General features: G+C 42.5%; 1 protein-coding gene across 1 annotated transcript in view; it reads right to left on the bottom strand.

Annotated features, from left to right (window-relative positions):
* LOC124788394 (arylsulfatase B-like) overlaps positions 1 to 22,171 on the bottom strand; it is an 85,974-nt gene that overhangs the window by 50,432 nt on the left and 13,371 nt on the right. The window contains exon 5 of the mRNA XM_047255660.1: positions 13,407 to 13,630. Within this exon, the coding sequence (XP_047111616.1) occupies positions 13,407 to 13,630 (224 nt within the window). The remainder of the gene's footprint in view (positions 1 to 13,406; positions 13,631 to 22,171) is intronic.

Raw genomic sequence — 22,171 nt, 5'->3', positions numbered from 1 at the left:
TCACATCGGGGACAGTGGACCTAGGGATGATTAGGAGTGTGGCAATATCGCGTACAGACGTATGACACAAGTGACACCCAATCACCTGACCTCGTTCGAAGTCCGTGAGTTCTGCGGAATGCCCCCATTCTGCTCTCTCACGATGTCTAATGAATACTGAGGACGTTGATATGGAGTACCTGGCAACAGGTATCAGCACAATGGACCTAATATGAAAAACGTATGTTTTTGGGGTGTCCGGATACTTTTGATCATACAGAGTAACATAACCGAGAAAACACACCAGTCTGGGGTATTATTCGTATTAACAGCTTTTTCAGCATTAGACAACGCTATTTTGATTTTTCATGTAGAAAAACGTTTGACGTAGTAGATTATTTCGCAGAAAAGGAAAGCACGCCGTGCAAATATGTATTAAGATTAGAGAGCAAAAGATACTGGGACCTAAGGATTGAAGAAATGTGTACTGTCTTGTTTGTTTCTTCTCTTTACTGATTTTGTGATTCCCATATTTAATTTTATGTCACGCAAAAGAGAAACTTATTAGCTAATAACCAACAAAAAGTACAAATTTTCTGAAGAGTCCTTATCCTCCCCGTCGCAAATAATCGTGAGTCTTTTTTTTTTAATGAGAGGTAGAATGCCAAACCAGCCTTCTAGGACCAGAAGATGTACCATATGACATTTTAATTCCACCGTCCTGAATATAGGCTTGATGGCTCCCACTACAAAACACGTATATTTAAGTTCCACAGAGCGAAGTACAGTGACGTGCGATAGAGGAATGCCCTGTCCCAAATGCTCAAGGGCTGACGGAGGGAGCGGGGTGGGGGCAGGACGGGCGCCACTATCAAGTTTTTGCCCTGATTCGGAAATATCGGAGATGCGGGGCTGTTCTTACGTTACAGCCAGTCTCACAATGTTCTTGAGTTTTATTAATAGTTTCAGAGGAATTATTTCATAATAGCAAATTGTTACCGTTTTAAGGTGTTTACTAATAAGCGCATAGTAATGGCATCCCGGAACTTATTTCAAGTAAATTAGCTATACGCAAGCGAATCACGTTGAAGAATCCAATGCACTACAAAGGTTGCTTCGAGGGACAAGATCTACGAGAGACTCATAGAAAACAGGCAGGTGAAAATTACATACAGCGATTCACTAAGATAATCCAAGAAAGGGTTAGATTAAACACTACAGTCTCGGGTAGGAAGACTTGACCAGTTATCAGTACTTTAATTCTATCACTTTCTACGGAATCGTGACTAAGTTGAGAAGCTTTTACGTCAGTCTAGTACAACGACGGGACGTGGCGTGAGGTATCCCTAAGCTGGGAATAACCTTGCGGGAAAATGCTAATATTTTAAGGGCAGAAGATGCAATTTCAAATAAAATACAGTTAAACATCTGGAAAGACCTCCCGTCTCAGCCGACCCCTTCTCTAAACGGCCATATTTTTAAGGAACGGAAGTAACATTCTGTAAGACCAATGAAAAGGTTATCCCCTTTGAAATGACCACTGCTTTTCTCGATCAGCGATCACTCTTTAACTAACAATGCCCTTCCTTACAGACGATCACGAATATACTGTATTAACGCATGGTTTCTCGTCGACAATGTGACACAACAATCTCTAAAATTTCGTTGTCATTTCTAATTCTAATGGCAAATAGTTCTGAGTTTTCCTCTGTAGTGAACAGTCATGGCTACTTCAAATAAAAGAAAGCTACTTGTTCTTTCACTAGAACAGCGAAATTCTGTTATTAGAGAGATTGAAAACGAAAAATTGTAGTGACAATTAGCTGGTGAGTTTAACTGTGGGAAAAAATGAAACACTGTATATAATTGCAAATCGCGACTGTCAAGAAATGGTAAGAAAACGTCAACAATAATTCAATGGAAAGAAGTTAATAATGCCGTTTTAGAGTGGGTTAATAGAAGCACGTGACAAAGGATTGTCTATTAGCACACCGATACTGCAATAAGAAGCTCTTGAATTTGCTCGTTATCTTGGAACCCCAAATTTTAATGCAAGTAACGGCTGGTTGGACCGACTTCGTGTTCGACACAGTATTGTTTTTCAAGCAGTCTGTGGAGAAAGTGCAGACGTTAATCAGGATGTTGTATCCGACAAGGAATCGAGACTTAATCTAATTATAAGTGGCTATTGTGGTAGTGGCAGTTACAACGTGGATGAAGCTGGTCTATTTTTGAAATCTGTTCCAGACAAAACACCATCTGTTAAGGATGATCAGTGTAAAGGTGGCAAAATGGCGAAACAAAGATTCACGATCGGTGTTCGTGCAAATGTCTGCAGTGAAAGAGAAGAACGACTGGTGATACAAAGAGGAAATCGTCCACTGTACTCAAGAAACAATGACATTTCCTTCCTTGTGTCTCTTAGAACGGAAACAAAAATGCATGGGTGACGTGTGACAAATGAGCATTGAGAAATGTAATGTCATACTTTTCGTAGATAATGCACCGGGTTATCAAATCTGGATGTAAAATTATTTTTCCTACGGACACAACATCACGTGTTCAGCCTCTTGATCAAGGAGTGATCCGGTCTTTTCAGCTAAATTACCGAAAAAGCTTCTGCATTGTCTGGATGTGTAAATGGACAACGCCACATCCGTGTATAGCCTAGCTAAGTCTGTAACGGTAGGTGATGCTGTCAGCTGGATCAAAAGTGCATGAGATGAAGTGAGAAACGATACAATTAGAAAATGTTTCATTAATTCTGGTTTTCGGTATTCACAAAATGTGAACGCCGAAGAAAAAAAGATGGCCATAAATCGATTAACATCCTCTGCATCTGCGCAATGCTGCCAGTATCGAATTGGTTGTTTCTACAGTGAACGAATAAATTGGATTCTTCAGTAGTGATGATAATTGGGAAGATGGGCGGAAATGAACGCAGATCCCCAGTGTAGTCACAACCGAAACAGCTATAGAGCAGATGACGCAGTTCCTGTAGAGGCAGTTCCAATAGTCGATGCCATACATAGCATTGCTAGACACAAGTCCCTTGTTACTAAGCTTTCCGTCAAGAAACTGATGAACTTGCTATCTGAGGCGGAAAACGAATGTGAGACTGTGAATCTATAGATATGTACGAAAAAGAATGTGCAGATGCTCATTTCTGCGTACTTTGTTACGTAAACGATTAGGTACTTACTATATTATAACTATGGTTATTAACACAAGAGATTATTTTTCTTTGCGGAAATTTTTGACATTAATTGTATTTACCTTGATCACCCTTTAAGAACACCATACCGCCAGATGCCTACTTTCTCACAAAAATTCAAGTAGTCAGCTCAAAAAACTTTCTGTCTAAGTAGAAAATAGAAGCAGGAGGTGAATTGTAATCTAGGAAGACTGAAATATGTGGCTTTCTGGCAGCAATGTCGAGTTACAGTTGTGTGCGTCGCGGAGTACGACAAGTGTGTTGCGGAAAGTAACGAATTCACTTCTCGGGAAAGTTGAACCGCGTCCATGGATGATGAACATTTCAAGAGTGAAATACACCGAACGATCACCAGGAAGATATTGCGAGGATGATAAATAAGCCAGCGGCAACAGACGTGGCGACGGCAGTCACGTACCTGGGGGAGACATCTATGCATGCAGAGGGCGTGCGGGAATCTGTCACCGCGGCAGAGAGGGGGTGCCCCTGAGGCGCAGAGGTCCGGAGTTCGACACACCGGCGAAGCATCGGCAAAATGTACAAATGGCTACGTCATCCGCAGAACAATAAAACTTACCTATAGAAAGTCAAAATTCACATAAGATATGAGAAGGAGTAAATAACAGTTTTGAAATATATATAATTATGTGTTATGTTGTGCTGCCTAGGGGTGGTACAACAAGCCGAAAAGTCAAGTAGAAAACACGGAGCATAACATGGGTCAAGAAGCGATAGGCTCAGCAGAAATCAGTAACTCATATCCATCGGAACAATGTGAGGGACCTCAGGGATGTAAGTGATTTAACGTTAAATCACGAGCAGGAAATGGTTCAATGGGCTGTGGGCACTGCAGACAATGTATCTGAAGCAAATATTCTGGTCGCCATGTATAAGGACGTAATAACAGAAAGTAAAAAGTGTACATTGAAGGAAATAATGCAGAGCTTGAAGACTAAAGTTGCTGAAACTAACAACAAAATGGAAGAATTTTGTAGGAAGTCTAACCAAAAGTTTGACGATATGAGGAAAATCATTGAGAAGACTAAGAGAGAGATTAGGAGATGGCACCTAGTAAAAATATGAATGAAAATGAAGATACGATTAAAGTTTTGTGAGCTGTTGTCAGTGATCAGACTGTAGAATGGAGGAGGACAGTCTCTGATGCAAACAATAAGTCAGTTCCAAATGAACAGGTTCATTTCATACTAAATATTAAAATAAGTTCTGAAGTAAATATGAATCTAATTAAAACTTAGTCACAGATGAGCCAATCCAAAATACACCATCTATTAATGTAGAATCTGTTAAGAAATTTGATGTTAGTAATGCAAAGGAGGTGCTTGTTAAATTTGCTGGCATTCAGTTATGATCTTAAACTGTAGACACTGAAATCTCTCCTGAAAACGTAAAGAAGCAATTAGATTCAGAATAGAATAGGAGGGCTAAAGTAAGAGATCATCAAAGATGACCACCAACAAAAGTAGGTTGTTTTCGCGAATTTCCATGTAAGAGAAACGTGCACCGTTTTGGGAATCACAGAAAGAAAATAGGAAATGTTTTGGAGGCTTTGTGTTAGGTGATTGATTTGCCAGAAAAAAGCAACGAATGGAAGAGGGTAAGAAGGAAATAAAAAAATTGGGGGAAAGGAAACAAAGACAAACTTTCCCTCAAAATAGCAATAAAGGTTTGGTGATGATTTCCGTAGGAATAGAGTAGGTGCGAAACGAAGGGCTTCGTGTTTTACGGCTATATGCAAAACAATAACTGTGAGAAAAGAAACTCTGATGAGTATTTACACTCTGACAGTAAGAGACAATTTAACGATTTTGACAAAGAGGACTTTCACAGGACTTCAGATTTTCATTGTAATGTGTGATGTAATAATCATGAGTAATTTAAAGGGAAAGGAATAAGGGATGAGAATAAGAAGAACTATCGGTTTAGTGTGAGTGTTGACGTTCTTGGTATTGAAACAAAAGTGGTCACTGGAATCTGTAGCAGGTTAGATGCCATTATACTAGGAAGATCTTACGAGCTAATGATAAGTACATAGAGCATGCCAGTTTTTCCAGTGCATCAATTGGAGGTAGTACATGCCGTTAGAATAAAGAAACAGGTAATAATTGAAAAGGAAAAGTAGTGAGAACTATTGCCATGCTGGTATCAGGTCGATGTATTGGTTTTATTTTGGAAAAGTTGGTGAAGTCGTGAGTTTTGAGAAGGATAGTGTGACCGTTAAGATCTATGGTACAGAAAATAATACAGTGCTGGCAAATACTAAGTGTCTTGTAAAGAAGTCCAAAATCGATCCTTTGTGACGATGATTAGTCAATGTTTTCTGTACGAAACCAGTAAATATGAAATTGCCTCGAGAAGAAAAAAATGGTTACAATATTACTGAAACAAAGAGTGTCAACCAGTGGAATAAAAGTTAAAGTAAAGGAAATGAAAATAATTAACAACATGGGAAAAGGAGGAGCAAGTAATTGGGGTTTAAAGTATACGAATGTGGTTTCAAATATCACAAACGTGGTGGAGTGTGACGGGAAGATACACTAAGTTACTGATATGGTAAAAGTAATTTACAAGCTGTAAAGGGAGGATTAACGAATTGGATTTCTAAGCAACAGAATGTATTTTAGAAGTGTGCAAGATTAATGAAAATGACGAGAAAGCATTTAGTATTATGGGCAAGGTAAAGCTGTGTTATGAAATTTTGAAGACCTCTAAATTATGGGCAACGTACCCAATTCAAAAGCAGTAGAAGTGACGCACTCTGAATCCCAGTCGTTAAAAGGCGATGTTAAAAAATACCGTCGTAATGAGTATGTGACTAGAATGAATTCCACATAATGAAAACAGCACTTCTTTTGTGAATAAATGGTCGAAATAAATTGTCGATGGGTAAAGGACCATGTACTAAATAGCGCTCAATGTCTACAGCAGAGTGGGGAGATGCTACTGGCAAGAGGAAACTAATGTTAAGAAATCATGTATAACTTATTTTATCATCGTGTCTACATACGCAATGTCCCCTGAGTTGAACGGCCTTGTAGATAAGAAAGCGAGCAGAAGGTGATGTCAGGAGTGGTATTTAAAGTGAAGGGATCTATGGACAGTCCCGAACCAATGGAGTCCTGTAAGGTGGCGTCCATATATCAGGATCGACGCTAAAACGAACGCATAGGTGACGTAAAAGGGGTGAGCCACTGTTTGCAAATAGAAACTGCAAACACCAGTAATGTTAAGGGACGTTTGCAGCTAAATATTCTATGTTTGATTGCTTTGTAGTGTGTTCCGTTTTACATGAACTAGTTTAACTGGTGAATATGATTTAATGTGTATAGGTAGTAAATTCAGTAATTAATTACTCGGGACGTTGAAAAACATTTCTTTGCCATTTGGGAGAGAAAGAAAATAATTAGTAATATGCAATCAGTATGGAAAATGTGAAAGCTTTGTAGTATGTCGTGTATGAAATACGTTTGTTTATTGCACGTTCACTACGGTCGCAGGTTCTAATCCTGCCTCTGGCATGGACGTGTGTGATATCCTTAGGTTAGTTGGGTTTAAGTAGTTCTAAGTTCTAGGGGACTGATGACCTTAGAAGTTAAGTCCCACAGTTCTCAGAGCCATTTGAACCATTTTTTATTGCACGTTACCGTAATGAAACTGATGACGCCTGGAACCACAGGAAATTTGGAGCCATGATAACAAGATGACATGTCATGAAAGTGAAAAACAGAGTGGCAATCAGTAAGAAAAAAGATTCGACTGAAAACCGCGTAATTATGGCTGACAGTGACGAAGTATGTTGCGATTACAGCATCCAGGATCGACAGTTTCAATAAACGAGTGAAGCACGGTTTAAATGAACGTAATGTCTCAGTGACATATACTATAAAAGAACTACCATGGGGCCGGTAGCGCTTGTTGAAAATGTTGTGGTGGACGACCAGGTGTTGTTATAGAGTAAAAGGAGAATTATTACCCCACGTTTAACGTAATTGAATACCCGGAGCGATAGCGAGTAACTAATTAAGGCATATGTTTTTATATTTGTGTTTATGTAATTTTAAAGAATGTGGTTATGGATTTCTATAGAGCGTTGATGAAGCCGTCAAAAATGTGAGTCAAATGTTTAGTGTTGTTTTTATAATTTACTGCAACGAAATGACATGTGACTAATAATTACCATTAAATTCTGTAGTTAAAAAGAATATTTGAAATTTTGTGTTCATTGTCTTGAATGCTGAATGCGAAGTTTGGCATTTTCTTTATTATTTTGCATTCATTATTTATCATATTAAAAACAGTAATGGACATATATATATTACGAGAGCATGTGAAATGGAATGAAAATAATTTTACGATACTCACACACTGAAAATCAGCGTGCTTTTGATGTTTGTATAAACTCCTCTTTAGTCAACAGTAGCAACTGTAAACTACGTTCTCAATTGTTCACTGAATGTCTTCCGCTACAGTTTTTACAGCCTATCGCTCCATCTAGTAACATGGTGTCGTAATAGTAATTCTGTCATCCTATCCTTCATCTTGTCAGTGTCCTCCATATATTCTTTTCTTCACCGATTCCGCGGAGAGCCTCCTCATTCCTTAACTCAGTAGTCCACCTAACTTAGAACACTCTTCTGTAGCGCCACACCTTAAATGCTCCGATTATCTTCAGTTCCGGTTTTCCCCAAGTATTCCAAACGTACATTCTCAGAAATTTCTTCCTCAATTTAAGGCCTATGTTAGATACTGGTAGACTTCTATTTGCCAGAAACATCCTTTTTGCCAGTGCTAGACTGTTTTTATGTCCCTCTTGCTCCGTGCATCAAGGGTTATTTTGCTATCCATGCTAGCAGAGTTCCTTAACATCGTCTAATTCGTGATCCTCAATACTGACGTTATGTTCCTCATTGTACTCCTTTCTGCTACTTCTCATTACTGTCTTCTGGTGTCTACTCCTATTACCTATAATTCGATGACTCCCTTTCTTTCGAAATCGGAATTTTGTTTCAAAAAATATGCAATTTTGAAACGAAATCACCGAATAAGATGTGTGAGGTTAAAAAAATGTTCAAAAGTGTGTGAAATCTTATGGGACTTAACTGCTGAGGTCATCAGTTCCGAAGCTTACACACTTCTTAACCTAAATTATCCTAAGGACAAACACACACACCCATTCCCGAGGGGGGAGTCGAACCTCCGCGGGGACCAGCCGCAAAGTCCATGACTGCAGCGCCTTAGACGCTCGGCTAATACCGCGCGGCAAGATGTGTGAGGTTTCTCCTGTTTTGAAATGTATTTTATTTCCAAAATTTTACGTTTACTAGAACTGATCAGATAAAAGAAGTAATTCGAAGGCTTGAAGCAGAGCTGTAGAATACAATGGCTTCGAGTAGGTAGCTGGTTCCCACGAAGGTCATGGTGGCGAGTGGACCATATGGCGCGGTAGTGAATCCTGCGAGTGTGCACAAGCACGAGAGCCGTGAAAGCTAATCTTGCTCGGCGATCAGTACAGAGAGCAACGACTAGTGTTCAGGCTTCAAACTCAGAATTTCCGTCATTAGGTATTAGCAACTGAAGTCCACATTTGATGTGGCAAATACTAGGAGTAGCCTACGGGTCATCAGGCCTTTTATGTCATAATATCCAGTTAATTCAATAGAAAAAGGAATACCGTTAAATTACCGAAGATGTACGAAGAGGTACATGTAAATAAGAGGATTCGCAAGTCCCAACAATCGGTGATAGGACGTACCTGTAGCCTGTTCTTAAGCGGGAGTCGCTCTTACAACGCTCTCGAGTTTTATTCACTTTTTGAGTTGGAATTGTTTCGTACTATTAAATTGTAACTGTTTCAATGTGTTTGCTAATAAACGCATCGTAATGACATCCTCGAACTTAGTTTAAGCAAATTAGCTATCCGCTTGTCCACTTACAGTCGCAGGTAGCCTACCTGCATCTTCCAAGGAACCCGAAACGCTACAAGAACTACTTCGATGGACAATATCTGCGAGGGATTCACAGACAAGACGTGGGAGTAAATCATATGCGCCATTTCGTTAAGTTAATCCAGGAAAGGATTACTTTACCAAGCGCATTCTCGTGTGAGAAAGCACATATGTCACTTACCTCACTTCCTATGGGATCACGTCTAAAATGAGAAACTTTTTTATCTGTTTCGCATATCGAGGGGAATTTGCGTACTTTCTGTTTGTCATGGAACACAACAGGGCGGAAACTTGCAGCAGGTGGAGTAGGGCATTATTCTCTCATGTGTTGTCCTCTGTTAACAGCACGACGTAAGCGGCTGTGTCTGGAGTGATGCCGCGACTGCGAAGCATGTATTGCTGACGAACGGCGTCGCGATGTGTTTAGCGTGTGTGATATCTTCAGCGAATATGGCGGCCACCTGGAGACTGGTCCCTTTCTTCCAATGTTTTTCAGACGCACAGCGGCGGTACTTCTGGCGTCATGGTGTGGAGAGACGTCGGGTTAAGGCGTCAGATCACGGCGGGTAACTCTGACGGCAAAACAGTACAGCACGCACATCCTTTCGCGCCATTTTTCAGCAGGACAATGCTCACCTATATTAGTGGCGTTCAATAAGCGATGCAACAAATTTTTTTTCTCACACGATTTCGGTTGATAAAATGCGGAATTTGTTGTGGGGCATCGTGTAATGCTCCCTCTTCGGATTTTACAGTTTCATGAAGTACTAATAGCTGGTGGTGCTTCAAAATAGCGTCTGTAACGGAGGTGCGTTCGAGTCGGAGAGCTGTCACTGAGTTTCTTTTGGCGGCAAACCAGAGCATTGATACTTACAGGCGCTTACAGAATGTCTACGGAGACCTGGCAGTGACCAAAAGCACGGTGAGTCGTGTGCAAGGTGTCTGTCATCACCACAACATGGTCACGCAAACCTACACGAACTCCCGCGGGTTGGCTCCTCCGAAGAAAAGATTCAAAGCAGTAAGGTGATGAAGACGGACTTGCGGAACTCTGAAGGTTTTATTCCGTAACATGTCTCCCTCAGGGTGCTACTATCAAGTCTGAAGTGTATTGAGCTACTTTCAGCAAACTACTTCGACATGTTAGTCTACACAAGAACGGAAACGGACTTCTCTACAGTAATGGAAGGCCTCACACAAGTCTGCACATCCCAGAGAAGCTCAGAAAACGCAGTTGGAGGGTTCATCCTCGCCCACCCTACAGCCCTCACCATCCGACTTCCATCTGCTTCGCCCACTGAAGGAGGCACGTGGATGATGGTGAGGTTACTGATGCAGCATTGACTTTGGCTGCGACGTCGACCAGTTGAGTGCTACCATTTGGGCATACAGTCTCTCCCAGTAAGATGGCGTAGAGCTGTCGTAATTGACGGAGATTATGTTGTAAAATAGGGTTTTGCAGCCAAAACTTAGGGGATTGGAAACCTGGATAAAACCAACTTAATCTCAAAAAAAAATGTTGCGTAACTTATTGAACGCCCCTCCTACATGGTATATGTCACTATGAAACATTTGCGTGATGATGAGGTACTTCTGCGGGTAGCCAGATACCCAGATCTGTTCCCCACGCAGCATGTGTGGGTCCAGTTCAGGTTTGAACTCTTTTCCAGCGCCATTATGTGGGATGTCAAGGTCCAGTTTCCATAGTTATGGGTGATATACGTAGCTTCGGGAGGGGATAACATGGCATTATGGCATACTTCTCAATCGAATTAGTGCATGAATGCAAGACAGAAGCAGTGAACCGTCATAACGATGAGGGTGATCACATTACCTAGTTTTTTTTTTCTTTTTGTAAATCTGACTCGTTTTTAATCACTGAAATAACATTACATACCCGCTCTAGTCATAAAGTTTCATTTCTTTCCTTTCTGGCCTTCTGCGTGTTTACTTGTTTTCGTCAATAATTAACCATAAATACGTATAAAATGAATGGATGTACGTGTGTATATGTTTGTCTGTATATGTTCCACATCTCCTCCAAAACCTCTGCACTGATTTCCACAGACCTGGTAGGTATATGCCTTACTGTCAGGCAGCAATTACTGTGGGGGTAATAAAGATCTACCTATCGCCTGCCGGTGTGGTCGAGCAGTTCAAGGCGCCTCAGTCTGGAAGAGCGTATCCGTTACGATCGCAGGTTCGAATCCTGCCTCCGGCATGTGTGTGTGTGATGTCCTTAGGTAAGTTAGGTTTGAGTAGTTCTAAGTTCTAGGGGACTGATGACCTCCGATGTTAAGTCCCATAGTGCTCGGAGCCATTTGAACCATTTCTACCTATCATACTGCAGGACATATGACGCCATAAACAATGAGATGCGTGAAAAACTGCCTCATCATGTGTTACGCTTAAGTTTGTTGCTTCTGTCCTACTAGCCCTGTTCGCAATAAATTTAGCAGGCAGTATGTAAATATGCCGATGAATACACCTGCAAAATCATATCTTGGTAAAACACATTGCACGGGAGATATGACGTCATAAACACTGAGACGCTTAAAAAAATGCCGTATTGGGCATATCTTCTAAATTTATTACTTCTTTACTACTAATTCTATTCGCAACTACATGTGCAGACAGTATCCACATATGCCGCTGAATGTACCTACCGAAGTAGTGCAAGAGATATGGTGTCACAAACACTGAGGTGCGTGAAGATTCCCGCATCGTGCATGAAGTTTTAATACGTTTATTACTTGCTACTAAGGCACTCTTGCAGTCGAGTCAACTTAAGCAAATTCCTGGCGCCTGTCAGCTTTTTTTACAGCTTGCAAGTGCAAAGTGCCAACAGCTGTATGCGTAAACAATAGCCGTCTGTGGAGCTATGAAAAGGCGTTGCCATAGAGACATTTATAAAATTGCGTTGTAGATATGCGAAGAATCTCCACCCAGCGTACAGGAACAGTTTCACAATTTCAAAGCTGTTGTGTTTTCACAAATCCACAGTTAAGTTTTTGTTTTCGTTTCTAATAAAAGAAACTGGGCCGAGCAACGTCATATTTGCGACTGTCATGTGTGGGTACCTGACGCTGTAAGGTTAGTATACAGTGCATTTCGTAGGTGCCTCTCTGGTTTTCATGAGGTTAATTTGTGACAACTCCAAGACATACCTAAAGCAGACAACTGTCACACGACAGACTGTGCAAGTTCTTATTTCACATTAAAGGTGCTTACCTTTTGTGACATGCCGGATGTCAATAAATGCATACAACTGATTGAAGCCACTGACACTAACTGCATGGAAATTTGTAACAGCAACTTCCTTTAGAAGTCTGTTTACTGGGCTGCCTATTTGCTAGTGTGAACTAATTACATATTACAGAACGGAGTGGACGATTTGTCCTAATGTTCTGACACATCCACCGCCTACCTAAACTACATCACAACGCAGATTACCAGTAGAAACTTGGAGAGATGTTCTGTTCACTGATATGTGTCTTCGCGCAGTGGTCTACTGAAACCTGTGTAAGCCGATCAGAGACATATGGTGAATCGTTGTAGCATCGACACGATGTGGAAAAGACGAAATTGACTTACTAAACCGACTTTTTCAAAGGGGTAGTGGAGTATATTTGGAAGCGTCACAGAGGTGTTCCATCAAGATTAAACCAAGTGACATTGGTTGCTAAGTCATCAATCTGAGTTCATTATCACTCTTCGCAAATAACGGGACCCCGATCTTTAGAAATGGAAGAACCTGCTGAGATCCTGATATATATATATATATATATATATATATATGTGTGTGTGTGTGTGTGTGTGTGTGTGTGTGTGTGTGTGTATCCTTGTATTGTCACTAAAATTATTATGAAACGCAGGAAGTGTTGAATACGATTAGTGTCTGGTTGCAAAGACTGGCAGAGAACCCTCCATGGAAATAAAAGCAACATAACAATTGTAATTGTTGTAGCTACACGGAAATGTCCGGTCAGTTTTGACTACACGATCGCTGATCTCTCGCATTCTTTGCTGTGCTTCATCCTAGAAGGGGATAGGAAGAGAGGGAAATAGTTTTAACGCGCTGTGCAGTCACACAAATGTAGTGGGTTTTTGAGTACATATGCACGTGCACCATACACATACAAACTACTCTATAAAAGTCCTCAAGTGTTTGTTGCACTGTGGCATCTATGTGTACGGTACTGGGATGTGCATGAAAGAAGTTACTTAAGAATTTAGTAGAAGGTACTTACTCCATAGTCCAAAATGATGTCATAATATCCGACGTGGCCGTTCCAGTACCCTAGGTGCGAGTCGAACCCGCGGTATGTGGGCGTCAGCTCCTTCTTGTGGAAGCCCAGATGCCACTTGCCGATAGCCCTGGTTACGTAGCCCAGATCCTTGAGGTACTGCGGCAGGATTTTGCCTTCAGGTAGCCCTCCCTTGATAGTGGGATTTAGAGGTGCTCCCTGCATACCTGAATGCAGAAATGAAAAGGTAGACGTAGAATAACGACCTGCTTGGCAGGAGTGCAAGCAGAGAAAAAGTTCTCCTCTCTAGGAAGCAACATTACACACGTCGGGTACACAAAGAATATTTCAGAACTGTATAAGGTGAAGATCGCTTTCTTCAACAAAAGTGCTTTAATGGTGTAAGACATTCATGCGTAACTGAAGAATAAGTTCTTGAAAGTTTACGCCTGGGTCCCTATATGCATAGTTGGGGACTGAAACTTAGAAATCTGAAGAGGGGACTGGTAGCATTTGAAGCTATCGAAAAATGCAGGCTATATTGTGGGCAGATAAAATGTGAAATGGAAGGTACTGCAATGAGTAGATACAGAAAGGACTCTATGGTAGACAATTAGCAGAAGAGCTTCCGTGTATAACCTCTTCACTACCGAGCACTTATTAAAAGTGCAAGTATGTTGGTACTGTGCTAATTGCTTTGTGTGAGTGTTAGTAATGAAAGACTCTCAAGAAGTTCTTGAAAGAGTAATAAATTTCTTATAGATGGTATATGATGACTCCGGACTTCAGCAGGCTAATTGTACGCACAACTCTGCACCTGCTTCTTTTTTATTACAGAAAAACCGTCATGTACGTTACACATATTATTCCCTTTAGTCGTAGATTTCAAGATAGGGCAAAATACACTCTTGGTTCAAATCTTTCAAAAATTGTGAGGAAACAGTCCTAAATACTTGAAGAAAGTAGCGAACCAGTGGGTGTGTTGGACCTTCCATCGAGCTACAGACCCCCTTGAAGATGTCCACCGCAGACGGGGACGAAGAGTTGGGAATAGACACAGAATTCGTCAACCGACCACTGCATAACAGCCTGGATAATTATAATGGACATGACTTTAAAGAAAACTACTATACCAAATTTTTTCAAAGAGGTTTTGCTCTTCCTGATGTTACCACAGGGATCAGTGCTGAGTTAACATTACTTCTCCTGATTTAATTATAATTTTTTGTAATTTTTGTTGAATGTGTAAAGCAAGTCCTGTCGTAGCGAAGCAAAGGAACACTTCGCACTGTCTACGTCGTACAAAGGTGCAGCCTTCTGCTGGGCATTTTGACAAATTCTTCGGAACATGGCGATGAAGCCTGGTAAACAAGCTAAAAGAATATAACCCCACTACCACTGAGGTAAGCAAAGTGGGAATTGAGGCTGAGATATCATAAGGTATGGCACAAGTTTAAAGCTTATATGTCCGTCACAACACTAATTTATAGTTAGCTATTAATTGAGAAATTTTTGTAAAGCTTTAATAAATTATTAAAGCATGTAAAAACACCTATGATTATAAAGATATTTGTCCTTCGCCGAGACATGCGGTGCAGCTGCACGATCCGAATCACAGTCAGTGCTGCCAGGCTTGTGTTGCTCGGCAGAAGGATGAAGACGTGAGACGTGCAAGTTCAATGCGAATTGCACATGATACCACAAGTCAGAAAACGTTTAGCTGCGCATGCGCCTGAGAAAAAAATAAAACCTGGAGTTATCACTTATGATACCTCGAGGCGGAAAGCGTAAACCAGCTCCAGGGGCGAGATTAGTTTACAAATGGGGTAACGTGTTAAATATTTGAAATTAAGCACGTAAAATCTATAGGCTGAAGATGTAGGATCCTGAACGGGTTAATACTAACGAAGCGTGTTTAGAATTTTCTTAACTTCCCGAAGTTGTATTGAATGTCGTGATATTTGTTTGACCTACCAGTAACTTTCACCCGATACATTTACCGTGATAACATCGCAGCAATGATACACTTGGTTATTGCAGTGACATCTGGTGAACAATCGTTAGAAAACTAATGGCAGTAGTCGTTGGTCGATGAACGTTCTCTTTCCTTTCCACATGGATATCCGAACATTTAGGTGCACAATTATGGAAACGGTAGGGAAGCGTAAGCTGAAAACTGTGGTAAAAGTAACCGATGGCCGCAAATGAATGTTTCAGATGGCAGGACTACTTGAATGAACAAAGTGTGTAAGGTACAGCTTTGTAAACTTCTTACGCTTCATAACAGACATAAATGTGCCCACAGTCAATTTTAGAGCTGTAAACAACACGTTAATGTTTGTCGTAGATTCACAAATGAGCCGAAACGTGATGATCAGCTGCTTAAAACAGTGTTGGTCCACCTTTGGAACGTAACATGGCAGCTTTCCTGGGTATCATGGATTCGAGAGGTCCTTGATAGGTTTCTGAAAGTATGTAACACAAGGTGACACGGGGAAAGCATTTCTTGTAAACTGCAGACCGTTGGTTTTCAGGCATGGAGCTATTTCCTAATTGAGCCCTACATTTGTTCCTTTGTGTTCAGAGCAGGTGAATTTGGTGACGAAGACATCAATGTGAAATCACTAACATGCTCCTTAAACCACTGTAGCATCGTTACGGCCTTCCGACGAGGTCACTTATATTGCTGTAGGATGCCACCAACCTTGAAAGGATGCATGTGGTTCGTTATAACGTTCACGCTTGGTTCAAACGGTTCAAATGGCTCTGAGCACTGTGGGACTTAACTTCTAAGGTCATCAGTCCCCTAGAACTTAGAACTACTTAAACCTAACGAACCTAAGGACATCACACACATCCATGCCCGGGGCAGGATTCGAACCTGCGACCGTAGCGGCCACGCGGATTTCAGACTGTAGCGCCTTTAACCGCTTGGCCACACCGGCCGGCGTTCACGCTTGGTCCACAGCTTTCATGGTGTCTTCGATTACAACCATAGTTCCCATAGGAGCCCAGGTGAATAACGCTGCCCCATCAGGCATGCGTTTGTGCCACGGTGAATGTCTAGAGCAACCGTTCAAATGTTCAAATGTGTGTGAAATCTTATGGGACTTAACTGCTAAGGTCATCAGTCCCTAAGCGTACGCACTACTCAACCTAAATTACCCTAAGGACAAACACACACACTCATGCCCGAGGGAGGACTCGAACCTCCGCCGGGACCAGCCGCACAGTCCATGACCGCAGCGCCTTAGACTGCTCGGCTAAAGAAACTGTTCACCTGGATGACAGCGCATTTGATCACCACCTTCGACCTCGTGTAGCAACGAAAGTAATTCATACTGTCAGGCGACAAGTTTCAGTTGATGCATGGTCCAATCTCGATGAGGCTGTGCCCGTTGAAAACTTAATTGACTATGTCGTTAAGTCAACATGGCATGAGTCACCGGATGTCGAGCCAGTTGTTCTACAATGTCCGCTGAACGGTGTGATGCGAAACGTGCCATCAGTAACACTGTACTTTCTTGCCAGATCTTCCACGGATCGACGTCCATCCTGCTCTACGTAACAGGAAAGTATACGACATCCACTTTGTCTGATTAGGGGTGGACGTCCAAAGCCTTGTCACCTACGCGTGGTTTCATTGTCGTTCTGCTACTTTCCATGGATGCTCTTCCACAGTAAGTTACGAGAAACTGACTTGTTCAAGAGCTGATGAGGTTTGGGACCAAGAAACGTTCACACAGAAGTTTGAGGAGATGGCAACGGCTCATGGGCGAGTTGATTCGACAGTAAACATCCTACACTCTGTCTCTAAAAGTTTTTTTTTTTTTTTTTTGTCATCGGTCTAATGACTGGTTTGATGCGGCCCGCCACGAATACCTTTCCTGTGCTAACCTCTTCATCTCAGAGTAGCACTTGCAACCTACGTCCTCAATTATTTGCTTGACGTATTCCAATCTCGGCCTTCCTCTACAGTTTTTGCCCTCTACAGCTCCTTCTAGTACCATGGAAGTCATTCCCTCATGTCTTGGCAGATGTCCTATCATCCTGTCCCTTCTCCTTATCAGTGTTTTCCACATATTCCTTTCCTCTCCGATTCTGCGTAGAACCTCCTCATTCCTTACCTTATCAGTCCACCCAATTTTCAACATTCGTCTATAACACCACATCTCAAATGGTTCGATTCTCTTCTGTTCCGGTTTCATGTTTCACTACAATACAATGCTGTACTCCAGACGTACATCCTCAGAAATTTCTTCCTCAAATTAAGGCCGGTATTTGATATTAGTAAACTTCTCTTGGCCAGAAATGCCTTTTTTGCCATAGCGAGTCTGCTTTTGATGTCCTCCTTGCTCCGTCCGTCATTGGTTATTTTACTGCCTAGATAGCAGAATTTCTTAACTCCATTCACTTCGTGACCATCAATCCTGATGTTAAGTTTCTCGCTGTTCTCATTTCTACTGCTTCTCATTACCTTCGTCTTTCTCCGATTTACTCTCAAACCATACTGTGTAGTGTTTAGACTGTTCATTCCGTTCACCAGATCATTTAATTCTTCTTCACTTTCACTCAGGATAACAATGTCATCAGCGAATCGTATCATTGATATCCTTTCACCTTGTATTTTAATTCCACTCCTGAACCTTTCTTTTATTGCCATCATTGCTTCCTCGATGTACAGATTGAAGAGTAGGAGCCAAAGGCTACAGCCTTGTCTGACACCCTTCTTAATACGAGCACTTCGTTCTTGATCGTCCACTCTTATTATTCCCTTTTCGTTGTTGTAAATATTGTATATGACCCAACTCTCCCTATAGCTTACCCCTACATATTTCGGGATCTCGAACAGCTTGCACCATTTTATATTGTCGAACGCTTTTTCCAGGTCGACAAATCGTATGAAAGTGTCTTGATTTTTCTTTAGCCACGCTTCCATTACTAGCCGTAACGTCAGAATTGTCTCTCTCGTCTCTTTACTTTTCCTAAAGCCAAACTGATCGTCACCTAGCGAATTCTCAATTTTCTTTTCCATTCTTCTGTATCTTATTCTTGTAAGCAGCTTCGATGCATGAGCTGTTAAGCTGATTTTGCGATAATTCTCACACTTGTCAGCTCTTGCCGTCTTCGGAATTGTGTGGATGATGCTTTTCCGAAAGTCAGATGGTATATCGCCAGTCTCATATATTCTACACACCAACGTGAATAGTCGATTTGTTGCCACTACCCCCAATGATTTTAGAAATTCTGATGGAATGTTATCTATCCCTTCTGCCTTATTTGACCGTAAGTCCTCCAAAGCTCTTTTAAATTCCGATTCTAATACTGGATCCCCTATCTCTTCTAAATCGACTCCTGTTTCTTCTTCTATCACATCAGACAAATCTTCACCCTCATAGAGGCTATCAATGTATTCTTTCTACCTATCTGCTCTCTCCTCTGCATTTAACAGTGGAATTCCCGTTGCACTCTTAATGTTACCACCGTTGCTTTTAATGTCACCAAAGGTTGTTTTGACTTTCCTGTATGCTGAGTCTGTCCTTCCGACAATCATATCTCATTCGATGTCTTCACATTTTTCCTGCAGCCTTTTCATCTTAGCTTCCCTGCACTTCCTATTTATTTCATTCCTCAGCGACTTGTATATCTGTATTTCTGATCTTCCCGAAACATGTTTGTACTTTCTCCTTCCATCAATCAACTGAAGTATTTCTTCTGTTACCCATGGTATCTTCGCAGCTACCTTCTTTATACCTATGTTCGCCTTCCCAACCTCTGTGATGGCCCTTTTTAGAGATGTCCATTCCTCTTCAACTGTACTGCCTACTACGCTATTCCTTATTGCTGCATCTATAGCGTTAGAAAACTTCAAACGTATCTCGTCATTCCTTAGCATTTCCGTATGCCACTTCTTTGCGTATTGATTCGTCCCGACTAAAGTATCGAACTTCAGACTACTCTTCATTACTACTATATTGTGATCTGAGTCTATATCTGCTCCTGGGTACGTCTTACAATCCAGTATCTTATTACGGAATCTCTGTCTGACCATGATGTAATCTAATTGAAATCTGAAACTTCCTGGCAGATTAAAACTGTGTGCACGACAGAGACTCGAACTCGGGACCTTTGCCTTTCGCGGGCAAGTGCTCTACCAACTGAGCAACCGAAGCACGACTCACGCCCGGTACTCACAGCTTCACTTCTGCCAGTACCTCGTCTCCTACCTTCCAAACTTTACAGTTGCTCTCCTGCGAACCTTGCAGAACTAGCACTACTGAAAAAAGGATATTGCGGAGACGTGGCTTAGCCACAGCCTGGTGAATGTTTCCAGAATGAGATTTTCACTCTGCAGCGGAGTGTGCGCTGATATGAAACTTCCTGGCAGATTAAAACTGTAGCCCGACCGAGACTCGAACTCGGGACCTTTGCCTTTTGGTAAGCAATATCCTTTCTTTCAAGAGTGCTAGTTCTGTAAGGTTCGCAGGAGACCCTCTGTAAAGTTTGGATGGTAGGAGACGAGGTACTGGCAGAAGTAAAGCTGTGACTACCAGGCGTGAGTCGTGTTTCGGTCGCTCAGTTGGTAGAGCACTTGCCCGCGAAAGGCAAAGGTCCCGAGATCGAGTCCCGGTCGGGCACACAGTTTAAATCTGCCAGGAAGCTTCATATCATCGCTAACATCGCTGCAGAGTGAAACTCTCATTCTGGAAACATCCCGCTGGCTGTGGCTAAGCCATGTCTCCGCAATATCCTTTCTTTCAGGAGTGCTAGTTTTCGAAGGTACGCAGGAGAGTTTCTGTAAAGTTTGGAAGGTAGAAGACGAGGTACTGGCAGAAGTAAAGCTGTGAGTACCGGGCGTGCGTCGTGCTTTGGTCGCTCAGTTGGTAGAGCACTTGCGCATGAAAGGCAAAGGTCCCGAGCTCGAGTCTCTGTCGGGCACACAGTTTTAATCTCCCAGGAAGTTTCATATCAGTGCCCACACCGCTGCAGAGTGAAAATCTCATTCTGGAAACATCCCCCAGGCTGTGGCTGAGCCATGTCTCCGCAATATCTTTTCTTTCAGGAGTGGCAATTCTGCAAGTTTCGCAGTAGAGCTCCTGTAAAGTTTGGAAGGTAGGAGACAAGGTACTGGCAGAAATAAAGCCGAAATATAGCTGTAAGTAGCGGGCGTGGGTCGTGCTTCGGTCGCTCAGTTGGTAGAGCACATGCCCGCAAAAGGCAAAGGTCTTGAGTTCGAGTCTCGATCGAGCACACAGTTTTAATCTGCCAGGAAGTTTCATATCAGCGCACACTCCGCTGCAGAGTGAAAATCTCATTCTGGACACATCCCCCAGGCTGTAGCTAAGCCATGTCTAAGCAATATCCTTTCTTTCAGGAGTGCTAGATCTACAAGTTCCGCAGGAGAGCTTCTGTAGAGTTTGGAAGGTAGGAGCCGAGGTACTGGCAGAAGTAAAGCTGTGAGTACCGGGCATGAGTCGTGCTTCGGTCGCTCAGTTGGTAGAGCGCTTGCCGGCGAAAAGCGAAGGTCCCGAGTTCGAGTCTCGGTCGGGCACACAGTTTTAATCTGCCTAGAAGTTTCATACCAGCGCACCCTCCGCTGCAGAGTGAAAATCTCTTTCCGGCAACATCCCTCAGGCTGTGGCTAAGCCATGTCTCCGCAATATCCTTTCTTTCTGGAGTGCTAGTTCTACAAGGTTCGCAGTAGAGCTTCTGTAAAGTTTGGAAGGTAGGAGACGAGGTCCTGGCAGAAGTAAATCTGTGAGTACCGGGCGTGTGTCGTGATTCGGTCGCTCCGTTGGTAGAGCACTTGCCCACGAAAGACAAAGGTCCTGAGTTCGAGTCTCGGTCCGGCACACAGTTTTAATCTGCCAGGAAGTTTCACATAAGCGCAGACTCCGCTGCAGAGTGCAAATCTCATTCTGGAAACAACCCCCCAGGCTGTGGCTAAGCAATGTCTCCGCAATATCCTTCCTTTCAGGAGTGCTAGTTCTGCAAGGTTCGCAGGGGAGCTTCTGTAATGTTTGGAAGGTAGGAGATGAGGTACAAGCAGAAGTAAAGCTGTGGGTACCGGGCGTGAGTCGTGCTTCGGTCGCTCAGTTGGTAGAGCACCTGCCCGCGAAAGGCAAAGGTCCCGAGTTCGAGTCTCGGTCGGGCACACAGTTTTAATCTGCCAGGGAGTTTCATATCTGCGCACACTCCGCTACAGAGTGAAAATCTCATTCTGGAAAAATCCCCCAGGCTGTGGCTAAGCCATGTCTCCGCAATATCATTTCTTTCAGGAGTGCTAGTTCTGCAAGGTTCGCAGGAGAGCTCCTGTAAAGTTTGGAAGGTAGGAGACGAGGTACTGGCAGAAATAAAGCTGTTAGTACCGGGCGTGAGTCGTGCTTCGGTCGCTCAGTTGGTAGAGCACTTGCCCGCGGAAGGCAAAGGTCCCGAGTTCGAGTCTCGGTCGGGCACACAGTTTTAATCTGCCAGGAAGTTTCATATCAGCGCACACTCCGCTGCAGAGTGAAAATCTCATTCTGGAAACATCCCCCAGGCTGTGGCTAAGCCATGTCTCCGCAATATCTTTTCTTTCAGGATTGCTAGCTCTACAAGTTTCGCAGGAGAGCTCCTGTAAAGTTTGGAAGGTAGGAGCCGAGGTACTGGCAGAAGTAAGGCTGTGAGTACAGGGCGTGAGTCGTGCTTCGGTCGCTCAGTTGGTAGAGCACTTGCCCGCGAAAAGCACAGGTCCCGAGTTCGAGTCTCGGTCGCGCATTCAGTATTAA

Source organism: Schistocerca piceifrons, chromosome 3 (genome assembly GCF_021461385.2).
Source record: "Schistocerca piceifrons isolate TAMUIC-IGC-003096 chromosome 3, iqSchPice1.1, whole genome shotgun sequence".
NCBI classification, from domain to species: Eukaryota; Metazoa; Arthropoda; class Insecta; order Orthoptera; family Acrididae; genus Schistocerca; species Schistocerca piceifrons.
This window is presented reverse-complemented; position numbering and strand designations above follow the sequence as displayed.